The sequence below is a fragment of the Pinus tabuliformis genome, chromosome 2_2, assembly GCF_031772625.1.
Source record: "Pinus tabuliformis cultivar Carrire ecotype Pingquan chromosome 2_2, CPIR1, whole genome shotgun sequence".
Lineage (NCBI taxonomy): Eukaryota > Viridiplantae > Streptophyta > Pinopsida > Pinales > Pinaceae > Pinus > Pinus tabuliformis.
Window position 1 is genome coordinate 738,592,134 of NC_142300.1, and position 19,048 is coordinate 738,611,181.

Here is a 19,048-nt window from a genome sequence, read left to right on the forward strand (position 1 = left end):
GGTAAATAAAATCTATGAAAAGTAAATGGGTGAGGTTATATGCATATTTGTTACAGATCTTTAATATAGGAATATTGATAATGGCATAAGAGATGAAATATACTTGAAAAGATTACCATAATGTTTGGCTCACAGCAAAATAAGTATATATATTGACGGTTGAATTTCACAGGTGGTCTCGAGACATGTTGAATATCTTCCTCCAGGACCCAGGAAGGGTGGCCAATCATAATCAGCATCTTAAATTGGCTTCGGCTTTCAGATCAGTCACTTAAATTATCTTGGCTATGAAGTTTTATTTGGCTTGCATCAACAAGAATGGGTGACTGGATATGTTGCAAACACACGGCAGCTTTGAACTTAAGAGCGGCCATGTGGAGAGGTAGCCCAAGGTTTATGATTAGCAGCACCTAAACGAAGAATGGTAAGAGTATAGTATGGAGCCATGGACTGACACGCACCTGCTCTAGTATAAAGCCAAGTTAGAAGCACTGACCATTATGTCACTACTACAGATGTTGGAAATTCACCTAAAGCCACATGGGATTGTAAAAAAAGACAAGAAGATAATTAGCAGATGCCTGGAGACCAGCTGTTTCTGCAAGCAGTTTGTTTCTTCAGTCATTTGTGGACTGGAAGCCACAATAAAGGGGCAGCTTATCAGAAGAACGAACATGTCAGTTACCCACAGATTCGATTTGCATGTCTGTGTTGGAACTTGGAGGAACTACCAGCTAATAATATAGAACATTCCAGGACTTCAACGTCAGCACTCGAGGAGGACCGAGATGTAGGGGCAATAACTATAATGTGGAGAACTACTCAAACCCTCAAAATGTATCTGTTCTGTATGTGATTTTGATCCTTTTTGTCTATGTATAGTTACAATTTGTCCAGCTTAACTGAGGCAGGCATCATAGTTTGTACTTGTTTTGTTCCTGTAACTGAACTTTAGCTTCACGGAACAAGTTAAAAATGAAATAAAATATCAAAGGATTACATATATTTCCAATCCTTCCAACAAAGCATAATGAAAGAAACTTAATGAGATTTGTTCTTTACAACTTCAGAATTGCCAAGCACTTGAAATCACCTTGAACTTAGATGATCTTAGCTCATTAAATGTCTGTTCCCTTTCACTTCTGTAATGCTAAATTGAGATGATTTTGCATGATTATATCTGCCAGTAGATTTCTTGTTTATCCTATCTCTATAGAGAACTTGTTACAAGCTGAACGTTTGGTCAAAATGGGTCATGCATAGGAATAACACAATAACCACGATGCATTCCTTGGAAATACATCAGGACTTCTAATGTCTTACAAAATCAAGAATTCCTGTGAAAAATGAAAAATCAAATTAAATGGAAGAATGCACAAAATTTTTCTGCCAGAAATATTTCCTGTTTCTAAGTAGAAATGCCAGCTGAAACCTAGCTTGGCATGTTAGTCCCATCATCAACAACATACCAATCCTTGCACCTATAGAGTGTTCCTCATTTGAAGCTAGATAAGTTCAAGCTACCAAAACATAAAATCAAATTTTATGTTTCAGTTAACAGGTGTTACCATGTTCGGTTTCATGATTCTAAATGCAAAGTGACAAGTGAAACACTTCCCACCAGAATTGTATAATTTATGACTGCTGCCTGAAGTTTTTCCTGTACATAAACGACATGCATTTATGCTTGTAAGATAGATCAAGATTTCCTGAATAAAGGTCGACAACTTGAAAAGATTTAATGCTCATGTCAGATTTGAAAACCAGATGAACCTTCAATTGTATAAGCACAGGCAAAGATTTCTGCGAAATACTAGATGGTTTGAAGTTCAAACCTTCAACTGGTTTACTCTTTTAGAGAAGGCAAGTATCTCCATTCAGGCAGATTCCTTCCTTATTTTATATGAACAAGGTTGTTTGCATGGACTTGAAGGGGACATCGATCCCCATTTTCTTTTGTCCGTTTCTGATGTTAACTGAGCAGTTTCTGTAGAGAAAGTTGAACATAAACCCTCGCCAGTGTTCTGCTCATGCCTGGCTATACTTGTGTCCTCAACGTCCGTGTTTGATTTGGAAACAACATCATCATTAACAACCTCAAAACCTGAGTCTTCAGATGGGCCCAATGTATTTCTTTCCTGGGATGAAGGATCAGACCGTTGCTTAAGTCCACATGCTAGAGACCTAGTAACACATAGCCAACTTCTTGGCATTTCAATGTCATCACCTCCTTTAATGGGAATGTGCCATGAGCCTCTTTCAGACTCCTACATTACAATTTATAATGACATATTAGGATCGCCTTTGCAGCCAACATAAATGAAGCTATTGACAGTAAAGATGGGAATTATTTGCAGAAATGAAGTTACAACCTTTCGAAGTGCAAATACCAAGAAAAGATTACATACTTGAATAACAATCGAATATGGAGGTGGCATGTGAAACTGTGGACCAGATTTATTGAAAGTAAAGCGGACCTGCCATTCAAAACAATCAAACAAACAAGACTCATTAAGTCATTATTTGAAACAAAGACAATAAATAAATAATATATATATATATATCATACCCCCTACAAGCAGTTGGATGACCTTATACATGCATGATTTAACCAAATTTTGGAAAATTAATTCTATATTTTGTTGAGAAATGTAGCTCAAGCAGCAACTTCTTGCATGGGTTTCAGTGTGAATGTGCAGAAAGTGGTTCAAAACATTTCATTGGTGACCACCTTGGAAATCACCAATTCCTTGTCGTAATTTCGCTTGAAAAATAAAAAATAAAGTGAAAGTCTGATGTTTTGAAGATCACTTACTCTTAGGAATCTAAATGAAATGTTCTATAAGTTCTATAACATTAGTGATCTAGATTAGGATTTAATCTTAGCCGTACAACTCAGGATTGAGATAGGTGGCACCTAGGACTAAGGAGTTTAGTTATTTCTCTCAAAGCATAAATAGGACAAGAGAAGAAGAGGTCAATTTCATACGAGAAGAGAGCACAAGCACCAGAAGGAAGAAGGTTCCACCAGGGGAAAAAAGAGAAGACTGCTAAAGAGACCAACAAGATACAAGCAAACTGTAAAAGCCATACCTCTGTTGTAGCCATTTTTTCTTCATGTACATGCCGTACACTTTCAGATCTGTATATACAGAGACTTCTGCAGTCACTTAAGTATGTTTTGTTGAAATGTGTAACTAGGTTCAGTCTTCATAAGATATGAAATGTACTATTGATTCTTGTATATTGTAAAATGAAAGAAAATTATTATTATTATTTTTGTAGCATGGGTTTCATGCTCAAGGTCATTTTATTTAGAGGTCAAGCACCCATTGAGTGCTTCTAGGGTTTGTCCTAGGGTCAAGAAGTCAATAGAGTCATTGTCATATGAAGAAGACCCCATTGGGCACATTGTAACATGTCAAAAGAATTATTTTTGTATTTAAAAGTGTCAAAATACCCTCCAAGACCAAGTCGGCCTGGCAGCTAAGAAGTCGGCCTCATTAGGGCATGTCGTCCTCCTTGGAAGCCTATATATAGGAGGGAACTCGACCTCCTATGGACACTCACTCACTTCTCATCATCTAAGTAGAAGAAGGCTAGCGAAGAAGGAAGAAGGACGAAGGACGAAGGCTTGGGTTATTTCTCTCTCTATCTCACACATGAGAAGAAGGAAGGCTAGGGTTTTGATGCTGCAAGATCGAAGTTGAGGAAATTGCAGAAAGAAGGACGAAGAAAGAACTATTAGGTCACCTACAAGCCCTAGAAGGAGAAGCAACCCAAGTGAAGGTCCAAGGAAGCTTTGGAAGCCCTAGAATTGCTCTCACGAGTGGAAGCAGGAGCTATTGCAGAGGCCAAAAATTTCAAAGCAGCAGTAGAGGCCGAAATTCTGTAGTTTGGGCTCAAAGTTGTGCAATTGGAAGAGATTTGACTGGGATTGGCTTGGATAGAAGGAGCACATCATCAAGAAAGTCTAGCTTGGTATTGGAAGGGTATTGGTCTTGGTCTAAAGGTCTTGGAATTCGTTATTTGAAGAATGATGAATCTATAAGAAGAGAAGAATTTGTGGGTTTCCCTCTCAAGTGGAAAGGCTTTGGCCCTTGCTTGCTGCCTACAACATGTGTTCTTGTGTATTGTTGATCTTCTTGTTTTGGTAGTTGTTTGATGATAAGAGCAACATAATAATAAGAGAAGTTAACAATTAAGTGTTAAAATTGGCAACTAGGGCCAAACTCCACATGGGTCATCTTATTTATGATAGCTGATATTTTTCTTGGATTCCTCTCTCCTATAGGTATAGGATTGATCTAAAGATCACCTGATTCTGACATGTACAAATGAAGATATAAATTTATTTATATTATGGACAAATTGTCAAGGTCAGCCACCAAACTCATGTAGGCTCAGAAGCCCAACAGTCACGTCTATTCATCCTCAACATCAGCCTATAAATTCATGATGTCTCATCCTCATTTGGACACACTCATCTTCACACATCTCTCTCTCTCCTCATCTGATTGGGTACGATTTTTGGGCAGCTTATCTATCCACACGTGTGAAGGAAAGGACAGCTAAATTTCTGTTTTGGACGTTGACCAGAATTTCCAGAAGGTTGTTTTAACTTTTGGGCTGCGTTGACCAAGCATTGACCTGTTTTGCTGTGATTTTGAATGGAGGAATTCTGTTCTAGCAGGGCGCATTTCTGGGCACAAAAATCAAGGCAATCCATTGACTGTTTGACCAGCATTCACTATGGTTAAGGCTGACCGCAGGTTGACTGTTTGACCAGACTTTGACTAGGCTGAATTTGACTGTTTTGAGGGTTTTTTCATCTTGCTATTTGGAGGCTGAAGTTGACCAAAGTTGACCGAATCTTTGAGGATCAAATATGCCCTGTTGACCAGCGTTGACTTTTTTAGTTAGGGCTCTTTTGCTGCTGTTATAAATTATCAGAATTTGTAAATTGTACTATCTCTCTCTGCTGAACTATTGAAGACGATAAGAAGAATTGATCAAGGGTTTCCCCACATTGGGGTTTGTCCCTGGCTGGTGCCAGTGGCCACATCTTGTATCCTCTTGTCTTGGCTTATCTTCTACTGTTTATGTTTTTGTTCTATCTGCATTTTACTATCATGTTGATGTGATTGCTAAACTGGATATTGATATTGGGCTAATAAAGAAATTGAAGTAAAATTGCTCTAAAGCATAGAACATGCCATTCAGGTATGTTCAAGTGGTTCATTACTCATGTAGCAAAGATCCTTTGAAGCATAGTTTTAAAATTCGGCCGTTTCGAAACCGAAACGGCCGAGTTGATCCGTTTCATGGCCCTCAGGAGTGACTCGGTAGAAGAAACGGCTCGTTTGGCCGAGTCATGGCTGACTCAGCCAACTCGGCCGTTTCCATACTAACTCAGCCGAGTCACAAACAGCGGCCTGTAACCCCAGTAAAACAGCGATTTAACAATTTTTTAATGATTTTTTAAGGTGTTTGCTGATTGGTTTGGACTCCAATGTGTTTTATGAATTAGTTAAATGTTATTTGGAGTCCATTTCCCCTCCCAAACCCTATTTAACACACTCAAATGCTCTGTACTATTGATATGCTATTCAAATTTCATGGTAATGTTAAATTCTTAAAGTAAAAGTGACATTCTCCTTAATCTTCATTTTTATCCTTTTACTTAAATTTTTAACATTACCATGAAATGACTCAGGATGTTTGAGAGTGGTTTCGGCCTCATTGGATTTCATATGGAGAAAGTAGAATTTTAGATTTCATTCAAAATCCAGCAGACTTATCAGTTTTTCAGGATTTCAAGATTGGAGGATTGCAATGTTTCCATTCACTTTTTTCATGTATTAGGGTATAGAACTCGTATTTAATCAAGAGCACCAATCCCTCTATGTACCTTGATATTAGTGACATTGGTTGTCGAACTCCTCTAGGATTCGCTCCCAAACTAGGAGCTTCTGAAAATTTCGCTCCCGCTCCCATTTTCGCTCTCACTCCCCACTTTCGCTCCTACTCCCAAGTAACACTGAGCCAGATGATGTTGGCAACTCTAGTAGTAGCCAGTAGTACTGGTCACAGACTTTTGTTGTAGAGGCCATTTATAGCCTCCTTGGTTATGTGTTTTTGTTTTGATCTCTATATCATCATTGTGTATGTATTGGACAATGCACTGGGTGCCATTTTGATATAATGGTTATATTCATGAGCCTACTTTGATCATATGTTGTCTTCTATCTATATTCTAATGCTGTGTGTTTGGAAACATGAATGAAAATCTTTAAAATTATGTGTTTTTATAAAAAATAAATATTTAATGTATTTTTTACAACGACCGAGTCATTGAAATCGAGTCGGTCGAGTCGATACCGAGTCGGAGTCGGAGTCGGAGTCGACCCTTGGCCGAGTCGGAGTTGGAGTCGGAGTTTTAAAACTATGCTTTGAAGAGAGGCTTGACACTTATCCAGCACCTTTCAAAGGACGTTTTGCTCATTGTTGAGAGCAGACATGACCTTGTAGCCCCAGCATTTCCCACATGTGATGGACATTGGGCTTTGATGAGACTCCACATAGTTGTAGGCCCCTTACTACACCTCCAAATGTTGAAACATTGCACTGGGAAGCCAACGTGTTGGCTTGTTTGATGATGTGCCCAAATGGACCCAAGAAGCCCCCAAGTTGGCCTTGACCCTGTTTTATGGATGTGCCTTGTTCCAAAGCCCAGATGAGGATGGTGATCACTAAGATGACTTGGGAGGCCTAGCACATTATGCCTAGTTGTCAATGCTTGCCTCAAAGTATGCCACATCACCCTCCATGTGCCCTAGAACGGTGACGTGAGCCTTCTTGGAGATGACATCATGGTGGAGGATTTATTTTGAGATATACCCATGCATTGATGATTTCTAGAGTGAAGAGCATTCCTAAGCCACTTTTCCCTTGTTTGATGGAGATTGTCCATCTTGAGAGCATGACATTATCATGGAAAGCACTTATTCCCACATGTGTGTGTAATTTTGATGTATTTATCAATGTGGAAAAAGTCGAAGTTGGGATTAAATCAACAGGGGTCCAATAGTTGAAAAACTCATTAAAGTCGGGATTTTTTTGAAAAAGTCGGGATTTTTTTGAAAAAGTCGGCAAAATTAGAAAAACACAAAAATATTCATTTATTTGCATTTTTTTTAACATCTAGAGTATCCACAGTCCATTAGGGCTTGTAGTCTACAACATCAGATCTGCAATCTAACCAATGAGAAATAAACAAGAACAAACATATAGCTTACTTGTTGAAGTAGCCCATCTAGATCAACCCTTTCTGCATTTTTTGTACTTGACACCTGGCAGGTCCTTTGCCTCATTTTCCATCAATTGCTCATTGAGTATTTGTTGCTTCAAAATACACAATATACTGAGCCCTAACCAGATCTACTTCTCAAGTGGATTTGACCACCAAATCATTGTACAATCAGCATCAAAGGATATCATCAACTCACAATGGTTTGGCCCTTCCGAGACGCTGAATACTAGTTGTCCAAAACCCTTATTGTTTAGCCTCCTCATAGCAAATTTACCTTGTCAAATTCATTGTATAACAACTCTAACAGTAGTGGCAACTCATAGTAATTTTGCTTATCAAATCACTATATGATAGCCCTTAAACACCACTGTCATATCCCACATTCAGCAGAGATGGCAAACTTTTTCAGTTGACTCCCGATAAAATCGAGCATCTAAGGAATATATCGTGATTTTTTCGTTTCTGAAAAAGTCTGCAAAAAATCTAAGGATTAAATCGTTTTGTTGAAAAAATCGCAATTTTAGGATTTAATCCTGATTTTTTGCAAACTTTTTCTTATCAAGCTATCTTAAGGTCAGCTACTTATCTTTAGGCCTGGTTGAACACTCAAGCAAAATTTTACGGCTTTTACTTGTAAATTTATGAAAGTGACTTGGTTACCCTCATATATATAAAGGGGAGTCACTTTCATTTGTGTCAACACACATCCACAACACCTCTCTCTCTCTCTCAAGAAGTGTACAGTAGCTCTCTTGTTCTTTTCTCTTGGACGCAATGTGATCTTGGTGGAGCGAATTGTCTTGGGAGGGATATTTTTGCATGAGGAGATTATCTTGGATTGATGAAGTGGTTTCCGATTGAATGGTGTAAGTTTATTGCTAAGTTTCTTCCATTTTGCATGGAAATTTTAGAAATTAGGGTTTCTTTGTGCTATATTAAAAAGAGTCAGGCCAGGAGGTAACTCCTCAAATGAGATTATATTATTCATTTAGGTTGTTCATAGTTATATACATGAGGGAGTGACTGTTGATTTTCATCTCCCGATGACTCTCCATGTTCTCTTATTATTTATTTACACTAATTACAGTTGTTCGCCCAATCCCCATGATTAGGTGTCAACATTCCCCCCCTTAATCTGAAGGGATGTTGGCAAGTCCAAGCATCATTCTGAATCTTTCAAGTTTTTCTCTTCCAAGCGCTTTGGTGAAGATATCTGCAATCTTCTCATTAGTGGAACAATGGCGAAGATGGATTGTTTTGGCCTCAACATGATGTCGAATCGGATGATATTTTGTATTGATGTGCTTCGTTCGATCATAGAACTTTGGGTTCTTGGCCAACTTTATTGTCGAGGTATTATCAATCATGAGTGGAGTCAAATGTACTTGTTTTACCTCCAAATATTCCAGAATTTTCGTGAGCCGCACAATTTCTTTTGTTGCCTCAGCTGTTGCCACATATTCTGCCTCAGTTGTGGAATCTGTTGGAACTAATTGTTTGCGTGATCTCCAGGAGACAGCTGCTGATCCAAGACTCATAGCATAACCAGAAGTAGATACCCCAGTTTCATTGTCTCCATCGAAGTCTGAATCAGAGTATCCAATCAAGATGAAGTCGCCCACCTGTGTATACTTGAGTCCAAAGTCTTGAGTTCCCTTCAAGTACTTTAGAACTCCTTTTGCAGCAAACCAATGTCCCTCACAAGGCTTTTTCATAAACCTGGAGAGGATTCCAACAACAAACGAAATGTCTGGTCTGATAATAGTCAAGTAGTTGAGACTTCCTACAAGCTGTCTATACTTTGTTGCATCCTCAAATTCTTTTCCTTCAATGGATGTGAGCTTTAAGTTTTCTTCCATTGGAGTAGTCAGAGGATTGCATTCAACCATGCCAAACCTGTTCAACAGATCTCCAATGTACTTCTTTTGAGAAAGGAATATGGACTTCGGATGTTGAGTTACTTCAATACCAAGCTAGTAATGAACATAGCCCAAATCAGTCATTTCAAAACCTTTCCTTAATTCCTTCTTTATGGACGCAATGTAGCTCTCGTTGTTCCTTGTCATCAAAAGATCATCTACATATACCACAAGATATACAATTGTTTTGCCCACTTTCTTGACAAACAAAGTTGCATCATCAAGATCATAATGTTTGAAATTGAGTTTCAGAAGATGCTCAGTTAGTTTTTCATACCATGCTCGATGTGCTTGTTTGAGGCCATATAAGGATTTCACAAGTTTGCATACTTTATGTTCATGTCCTTTCACAGCAAATCCTTCAGGTTGGGACATAAAACATTCTCTTTTAGATCTCCATTCAAGAAAGCAATTTTTACATCCATTTGATGGACTTTCCAACCATTCTGAGCTGCTAGGGCAAAGAGTGTCTGAATAGTAGCCCATCTTGTTGTGGGGGCAAAAGTCTCCTCATAATCGACCCCTTCCTTCTGTGCAAAACCTTTTGCCACAAGCCTGGCTTTGTGCTTGTCAAGTGAGCCATCAGCTTTATACTTATTCTTGTAGACCCACTTGCAGCCAATTGGTTTGGTTCCAATGGAGGATCAACCAGCTTCCAAGTGCCATTCATTATCAAGGCAGCATATTCCTTTTGCATCGCTTCTTTCCATTCATCATGAGAAGCGACTTCTCTGAAGGAAGTTGGTTCAAAATCTGTAGACAAATTCAATTCACAATCATAAAAAACACCCATATCAACAGGTGAATCAGAGTCATCTACATCACCTCCATTTTGTTTGGTTGAATTTCTAGTTCCTATCTTTCCAACCTCATCAGGATGAACACTTTCAAGTGTCTTTGTCAGCCACTTTGGGGGACCTTTCTAAGATGGTCCAAGCTTCTCAGTTGATTGAGTTGGGACTGAATCAAGATTGAGTCTCTCAATTCTGTCAATCACATCACTCAAAGTATCATCCATTGTTGGAGTTTCATGCGGGGGAGAGAGTGCTTCAGAAGAAGATTCCACAGGTTGATCTAGTATAGGAATCCCCCCTTCAAAATGTGGAATCTGATTATCAAATTCTTGAAATGATTTTGCATTTGCGAATCTATCCAAGTGATCAAGTTGCCGCTCAACAACATTGTCAGCTTTGGATGATTCAAGAAAGATTACATCTCTAGATACAACAAACTTTTTATTGACTTCATCATAGAGACAGTATGCTTTGGAGGTGTTTGAATACCCCAGGAAGATACACTTACGACTCCTTGCACCAAGTTTGTTTCTATGTAACTTTGGTATCAAGGCATAACATGTGGAACCAAAGACCCTAAGATGCTTTACCGAAGGAATGTGCCCATACCACATTTCATAAGGAGTCTTGTTTCTAATAGCATTAGATGGACATCTATTCTTCACATATACAGCACATAGAACTACATCAGCCCAAAACATCAATTTTACATTCTTGAAAAACATCATGGAGGGCACCATATTTAAGATTGTCCTATTCATTCTTTCAGCTACTTTGTTCTATTGGTGATTATAAGGCACAATTGTTTGATGTTTGATCCCATGTTGGCGAAGATAGTTTTCAAATTCATTTGAAGTGTATTATTCTCCATTATCAGTGCGAATAGAGCCAATATGAGATTGTGCATCATTTTCAATCCATGTATGAAAGTTCTTGAATGTTTGAAAAGCATCAGATTTGTTCTTCAATAAATAAACCCAACACATTCTGGTGTAGTCATCAATAAACGTCATCATATATTTATTTCCATTTATAGAGAGAATAAGTATTGGACCACATAAATCTGAATGAATGAGTTCAAGTTTTCTATGTGCTCTGGAATGTGAATCATGAAAACATTGTTTGCTATATTTTCCTAGAATGCAAGCATCACATTGCTTAAGTTTCCTAGGAATTGTAGGCAAACTAGTAACACCATTTTCATTCAACAAGCAGAGGTTGTCATAGTTCAAGTGTCCAAATCTAGCATGCCATAATAATCTTGATGGAAATGTACCTTCTTCATAATGAGAATTGTATGAGAAATTTTGTGCATGAGCCTTGCAGCTTGAGAAGCCTTTCTTCTTCTATCCCCGTCATGACAAGTGAGTGATCTGATGCTTTTCTCACCTCAACCTTGCCATCAAACATATGAATGGAGTGTCCTCGTTGGCGAATGTGGACCAAGGACAGCAAGTTTCTCCTTAGCTATGGGAGATATAAAACATGATGCAGAAGAAAGTCTGGAAGACCAGGCAATTTAAGCCTGATTGTGCCAAGCCCTGATGGCTTGAGTTTTGATTTGTCTGCAAAGTATACTGCTGCATCAACACTGTCAGTAAATTCTTCAAAAATTTATCTTCTAAAGGTCATGTGGCAAGTTGCTCCTGAATCAAGCAACCAATCATTTTTCCAAGAAGCAAGTGAAGCATTTACTAAGTCTTCATTTATTCCAATATTATAGTGTGCCACAACATAGTGAGCGATTCAGGTACTTTACCTTTCTCTTTGTCATTAGTTTTACCTTTGGGTTGGTTTCTTTCCTGCTCAATTCTGTCCCGAGGCAACTTGCATGTGGATGCATCATGTGATCCATCTCTTTTGCAAAGTATGCAATGCAAATCTGACTTTTCTCCTTGAGAGTATCTGCCCCCTCTGCCTCTGAAATTGCGCCTTCGTCTTCCTCTTCGACCACCTCTTCCTCTAGAAGAATCTTGAGCAATACTCTTCTCTCTATGTGCAAGACACACAGTCTCTTGAGAAGACTAAGGAGTTGTCTTCTTCCCAAAAGCTTTCTCTCTTTCAGCAAATTTTTTCACAAGGGAGTAATTTCTTTGAGGTTTCCATTTGCTTGCAATGACTCAAGATAATTTGAAAAAGTGGGATAAAGTGCCTTGACAAAAGCTATCAGAGGAATGTCGAGTTCAACATTAGTGACTTTGATATCATGCATAATAGATTTTACTTCTGATGTAAGAGCAAGAGGATCATCACTTTGTAATTCAAGGCTGAACAATTTAATTATGAGTTGAACAACTTCAAGTGCAGAGTGTGAGTCATAGAGTTCTTTCAGTTTTTGTAAGGCTTCGAAAGCATTTGAAAATGGCAAAATATGGCGACTCACCTCTTCATTTGCTGACGCTGCAATCAAGGCATAAGCCTTGCTATTCTTATTTTCCCAAATGGCGAATTCCTTGTCTGAGGTAGGTTGTTCTGGTTCTTTGTCTTCGTCTCCAACACACACTCCTTTCCATAGCTCATTAAAAATGAGAGTGTGTTTGATTTTCCGTAACCATTCTGGATAGTTCTCCTTACCGATGAGAACCACTCCCACAACAGAGATCAATGAATGCATTTAAAAAAAAAAACTATGCACTGTAAAAAAATATACTTCTGCTGCCAATATATAAAATATTTTCACTTCTGGTGTTGATGAAAAAATTTGCATTGTAATAGCAATATTCTGAAGAAAAAAAGGCAATTTTGGTCAAGAATGCAGTTCTAGTCAAAAATGCAGTATGGAGGGAGCAGCAATAGCATGGAGAGGAAGGCCAGATGGAAACAACGCGTATTACACCGCAGAGAGCTGTTGGCGGAGGTTAGAGATAGCAGTTGCTGCAAGAATGCTTCTATGGGCCAGATAATGCACCAGGACTGCTGGCAGCATCATAAAATAGTGTTGCGAAGTAAGGAGAAATGTAAGCGGAGTGGTATGGGAGCTGCAAGGGGAGGTACACCAAGTGTTACACTAGTTATCACACAGAGGGCAAAGAACTGAAGAATATAGCAGACTACAGGACAAATTTCTGAAAAATGGCAAAAGGGAGTTTTAATGGCAGACTACCATGCCAAAAATGGAGCTGGTTCTGATACCATGTAAGGCCAAGAGGTAATTCCTCAAGTGAGATTATATTATTCATTTAGGTTGTTCATAGTTATATACATAAGGGAGTGACTGTTGAGTTTCATCTCCCGATGACTCTCCATTTTCTCTTATTATTTATTTACACTCCTTACAGTTGTTCACCCAATCCCTATGATTAGGTATCAACAAAAAGTGCAAAATCTTTTATGAATTCTTGTTTACATGTTATGCAAAATTAGACTTTCAAGAATCCATCAAAGGAACTTTTTATATGCATCCTTTGATCTTAAATCTTCACATAAAGAAAATCACTAGTGTTTCTATGAGAGGCTTCTTAATTCGGCACCCTCCTCATCCACGTTACGCTATCTTTGATCTCACCATTATTAACTCCATTGTCCAATTGAGAGAAAACACTAGACTAGATTGTGGTGATCACCTTAATTTCTTCTTGTTCTCCTTAATTTACACTAACTAGGATTAGGGTTGGCTTAAATCTCTATTTTATAGCAATTTATTGTCTATTTGTTATCGCCCTATTGAAAGGGATTACATTTAATAAATACAAAAAGGATAAATCTAGCATTAATTGCGTGTTTTATCCCCAATATTAGGGTTGACGTCTTGATAATTATTGTTGTCTTATGCATTTTCAGCGATAAAAACATCATTGTTTAGCTAACCCTTGCTTGCCTCTTGAACAGCCTTTACTCCTTTGTTGGTCATATCTTTCATAGAATATTTCTCACGCTACGCTATGCCATTGTATGCACTAAATCTGCATATCATTAAAACCCTAACTTATAGCAGCCTTATTTTAGATCATTAAGGTCTTAAGTGTTGAAGAATGTAATTAGTGTCGGTCTTCATAATTGTATTTGAGTCATGATGTAATATATTTGTCAAAAGAAAGAAAAAGGAAGTTTATTTTAAACTAATTGACTTATTAAAGCATGGGTTTCATGCTTGGGTCAATGTTTAATAGGTCAAAGTCTCCATTGAAGACTTCTAGGGTTTGTCTTGAGTCATTAAAGTCATTGTCATTTTTATTAGACCCTTCTTCGGCTTTTGTTCCATGTAAAAAGATTTATTTTTGAGTCAAAATGGCCATTTGTCACCTCCACACCAAGTCGGCTCTGCCCTCATCAAGTCTGCCTGAATTAGGGCAATTCGACCTCACAAGAAGCCTATATCTTGAGCAACTCGACTTCATTTGGATAGTATCATCTCGAGTTCGATCTCTAAGAAGCAGTTGCAGAAAAAGAGTGTGAAGTTGCAGAAAGAGCAATTATCAAGAAAGAGGAATCAAACCCTAAGCATTCTTTTCTCAACATTAACTGTGCATGAACTCTTGGCAACTCTTATATCATCCTTTCAAAGTTTGGTTGGTACCTTCCCTTTCAACTATTACACCTTGGATAACCCCTAAGCCCCTTATTAGCACTCAGACTCGGAACAGGCCGAGGGTCGACTCCGACTTGATATCGACTCGGCCTAGTTGATTTCAATGACTTGGTCTTTGTAAATACTAAAAAATACATTAAATATTTATTTTTATGAAAAAACATATTTTTAAAGATTTTCATTCATGTTTCCATACTCAAAGCATTAGAATAATAGAGAGAAGACAACATATGATCAAAGTATGCTCATTTATATATCTGTTATATCAAAATGGCACCCATTGCAATGTCCAATACATGTAATATATAGAGATCAGAACAAAAGCACAGAACCAATGTTGCTCCGAAAACCAACTCCTCAATGGCAAAATGTTGATCCAAAAAACAACTCCTCAATGTTGCTCCAAAGATCGCCCAAGAACCTCCTCAATGTTGCTCCAAAGATTGCCCAAGATCCTCCTCAATGTTGCTCCAAAGACCAACTCCAACTGCTCACAAACTCTTCACAAATGCTCACACAAATGCAATGAGATAGCTATAAGGAAATATGAGGGGTTTGGTTCACCTTTATAGGCATGGGAGCCATGTAGAGGGGCTAGGAAATAGTTTAAATAGAAAAAAATGTGACTGTAAGTCCACCCAACTTGCGTTTTTTTCTCGTCACCGAGATCAGCCAGTTTAAGTCAGGCTCGGTTAGTCCCGCCATTCCGTCACCTAACCGGCCAAATCAGTGACCAACTCGGCCGGTTCGATAACGAACTGGCCACCGAATTGGATAATTGAACTAGGGGGTCCGAGCATGGGTGTGGCTCGGTCAAACAAGTTGATTCGAGTCAAACCGACCTAGTTTTAGAACATAGCTTATTAGTTGAACATCTTGTTAATTATCTTTTTAGAGAAACCTCCCTTGTGTGGATAATATCCACCACTAAACAGCTAGAGAGAAACCACTGAGGTGACAGTGGTCGTTGATCTCTTGTTTTCAAACTTTTCATAAGACCTTGGTTGCATAATGAGGCTTTGCACTAGGTCTGCGAGATTTTACGATATCATGCTCCATTTCCTTCCAAACGCCATTAGGTAATGTTCTTTAGTTAAATGACATTTTATTTGCTACTAGCCTAAAGAAGAATCTTCCTTTTCATTTATTGTATGATAGATCTATAGTGTAGAATTGCATTTGAAAGCCAAGAATGCAACATTGGAACTTGTAGTCTATCCAAAGAGAGAAGGTGGCCTTTAATAGTTACTTGTCGATCCTGTGGTACTTGTACATTCCAGTGAAAAGTTGGATCCGAGGAGAGCCTTCTAGCCTTGAGGACACACCCATAGAGTATGCATGGTAGAATGCCAAGTAGATGGGTTCAAAACCTATTGTGGAATTAGGGATTGATGATGGGATTGTTGGACTCTCATGGAGAGAGAGTTGGCATTGATGATACTCTTGCTTTAAAACTATCTAGAAAAGAGGAAGTTGATCCATTTCAAGTTGTTGTTTGAGTTGGTAGAGGTTTTGAGATGCATGAGAGGGACTCTCATGATTATAAGTTGATGACAACCTTGCATATGTTGTTACTTGTACGACATGCTTGCTATTTCAAGATGGATGGGATTTGTGCAGTTGTCTTTGTGATTTTGATAAGATGTGACCCACTTGTCTTGGTCTTCTATAAAGATATGACCATCTTTTCAAGATGTCATGAACAATTCATGATGTAGTGTCTAGAGATTTTGGCAGGTAACAATGACTTGAGGGATGACGGAGTTTGATAGGTTTTTTATGGTCCAAAGTTATGTTCCATGAGATGTGGGGTACATCTTGTGTGGTTAACAAGTAATTAATCCATGATGAACTTGCACATTGGAGATCACTTACTAAATGGTTATCAAACCCCATATGGATGCTTGATTAACATCTGTCATTGAAGCATTGGAGATCTTCAAACGGTTTAGTGACATTCCACATGGTGGCCACATGGATGAGGTTGCATGCTAAAAACGTCCTACATTGCACGAACATTGTTTGGTATTACAAAGGAGGGTGTTGACCACTAGACAGCATGTGGTTACTTGAACCACTTACATGGAGGTTTGTACTTGACTTATGCTAGCTTGGGTTGAGGGAGTGGACATGTCGATAAGTGGACTCAAAGATGGCACACTTGTCGGAAATACTAAGAGGGGTGAATCAATGTAAATAGCCCACAAGAATGGCTCAACAATAAGCTCAATTATATATGATGTACATACAACAATTTACTAGATAGATCTGGAAGGAAGTGTAAGGCTCCATAGGGTTTTACCAGCAATGCTCAAAAAAAGCAAATGCTCTCTAAAGATTGAGCTCTTGTACCAGGGATAATGGCCCAGTTACAATAAGTTGTACTCGTCACTCCAACTGCCATTGTTGTTGCTATAGTGCTTATGTCTGTTGCTAAATTTACTACAGATGTCCACTGCAACTACCACTATTGTTGCCACTCTTCCTGCACTACTCTACTGCCATCATCCACAATTGCCCATTGATGCTAGGCATACTACTGTAACCACTACTACACCAACATCCATTGTTGTTACTGCTACCATCTTTGTTGCTACTACCACTCTTACTGCCTCCTAATCTTGCTACACTGTTGTTCGCTCTTGATGTTGTTTCACTGCTAACACTTCACATGTCAACAAGGTCATATGTCATAGGATCACTATCCTGCATCACCATATCATTAGGATCAAAGTCACAGCTCACTGTGATGCAATAAAATCACTTCAGGTCACAGTCCAATGAGTCAAATTCTATCATACAAGATGGCTGCCATTCATCAAGGAAGCTACCAAATACTAGTCAAGAATTATTGTCATATCAAGGGTCATGTCACAATCTTCCTTGTCAAGAAATGATTATAATATTGTTGTAGTATGTTATATAAAATTAAAGTCTATAATTAGTAAGTAATTAGGAAGAGGGCATGATAAAAGATCAAGCCCATTCACCAAGAGGCACCTAGGGTTGTATTTAAGCCAGGGCCTCCCACAGTTGTAAACATCATTGAATAATTAAAAATCTTTATTCGTATTTCTGTCAACCAATGAATTGTGTGCTCCATTTGGTATCAGAGCTAACGGTCCTTGACCTACAACCACATTTTTTCCATTGTTCCCTGTTGTTCTGCTACTGACTTGTGCGCTCCAGTTCCTCATCTGCCCTCGCCGCCATCTACAACACAGCCATGATCCAAAATTGATTTTGGATAAACTCCTAAGTCTAGTATTCCTCGCTGAGGAAAATGAAAGTCCAAGGAAGTTCCTGGAAATAGCCCCATTGCAGAGTCCGTCTCGTCCTGAATCTGCTACAACTCGAATGGGCAAAAATGGACTTAGGATGCAAAAGTTATTGCAGAAAGAAGATGCCTTTGTTCCTTAGAAAAAGAGGCAAAATCCTTTTAAAAATGGCCTAAAAGGCTTTATGAAGAAAATTGCATCGGAGGAGGTCAAAGGCGGATTTAAGTGAAAAGGGGAAGCACCCCCGATTGCTGATCCCCAACAAATCGGGTCAGAGGAAGGCACATGCACATATAACATAAAGACAGGATCGGGCCGCCGATATTGCGATCACCGATATCGGTGGATCGCAATCGGCGATACCACGAGGCAAAGACGAGACCCCGGGCCGAGCGATATCGGCGTCGGCATAGGCCATGCCATATGGACAGACCCCGGGGCTCATGCGATATGCGATATGTCGATCGCCGATGATCGGATCGGCGAATCGGTATCGGCGATGGCCGAACCCGACGGCAATATGAACCAGATTTAAAATATTTTGAGTTCCGTCAACAACAGTTTTCTATGTATTTTCGCATATTTTGTTTATTAAACGAAACACGAAGGGAAGCGCCGATACGATGAAAACTGGACCGGAAAGGGTTTGTGAATGAAAATATATATTGTTTCAAGTCCAATATGGTCGTTTTACGGGATTTTGCAATGTTTTAATGTATTTTAAAAATACAAATGGAAACCATCGAACAGGCATTTGCGACATGCGATAGCGATTTAAAAGGCGGACCCGATGGAATATAAGGAGGAGTTCATAGTTTTTGAAGTCCCATAGACGCGTTTAGGCGGATTTTTACAAGCTTTCTGTGTATTTTCCTATGTAAGCCGAGAACGACCATCTTTGGGATCTCAAGGGCACCAATGGTCCATTCCGTTACGGAACGGGTGGCCACCATCCCTGAAGGCGTTTGGCAACGATTGCTAACGCTCGTAGGGGGATTCGAGCAGACAGAGGCCAAGAGACAGAGAGCCCGAGAAGAGGAAAACAAACGGACAGCGCCAGTTGGCTTAAAAGCCATGAATGTCAGAGACAGAAAGGTTGTTGTTGGAGTTGTTGTCAAAACCGAGTATAAGTAGAAAGCGAAGCCAAAGCAGGAAGCTAACGCGTAAGAGAGCAGCGCGAAAAGGCAGCAGCAAAACAAGCATGCATAAAGCAAAAT

The 19,048-nt window shown here is 39.0% G+C and overlaps 1 protein-coding gene across 2 annotated transcripts in view; it reads right to left on the reverse strand.

Annotated features, from left to right (window-relative positions):
- Positions 1-976: 976 nt before the first annotated feature.
- Positions 977-19,048, reverse strand: part of LOC149194766 (proteinaceous RNase P 1, chloroplastic/mitochondrial-like) — a 119,231-nt gene continuing 101,159 nt past the window's right edge. For both annotated transcript variants that reach the window (XM_089405159.1, XM_089405158.1), the window contains exons 5-7: positions 2,409-2,477; positions 1,836-2,267; positions 977-1,660 (exon numbers count right to left, since the gene is read on the reverse strand). In XM_089405159.1, the coding sequence (XP_089261285.1) occupies positions 1,878-2,267; positions 2,409-2,477 (459 nt within the window). In that variant the 3' untranslated portion in view covers positions 977-1,660; positions 1,836-1,877. The remainder of the gene's footprint in view (positions 1,661-1,835; positions 2,268-2,408; positions 2,478-19,048) is intronic.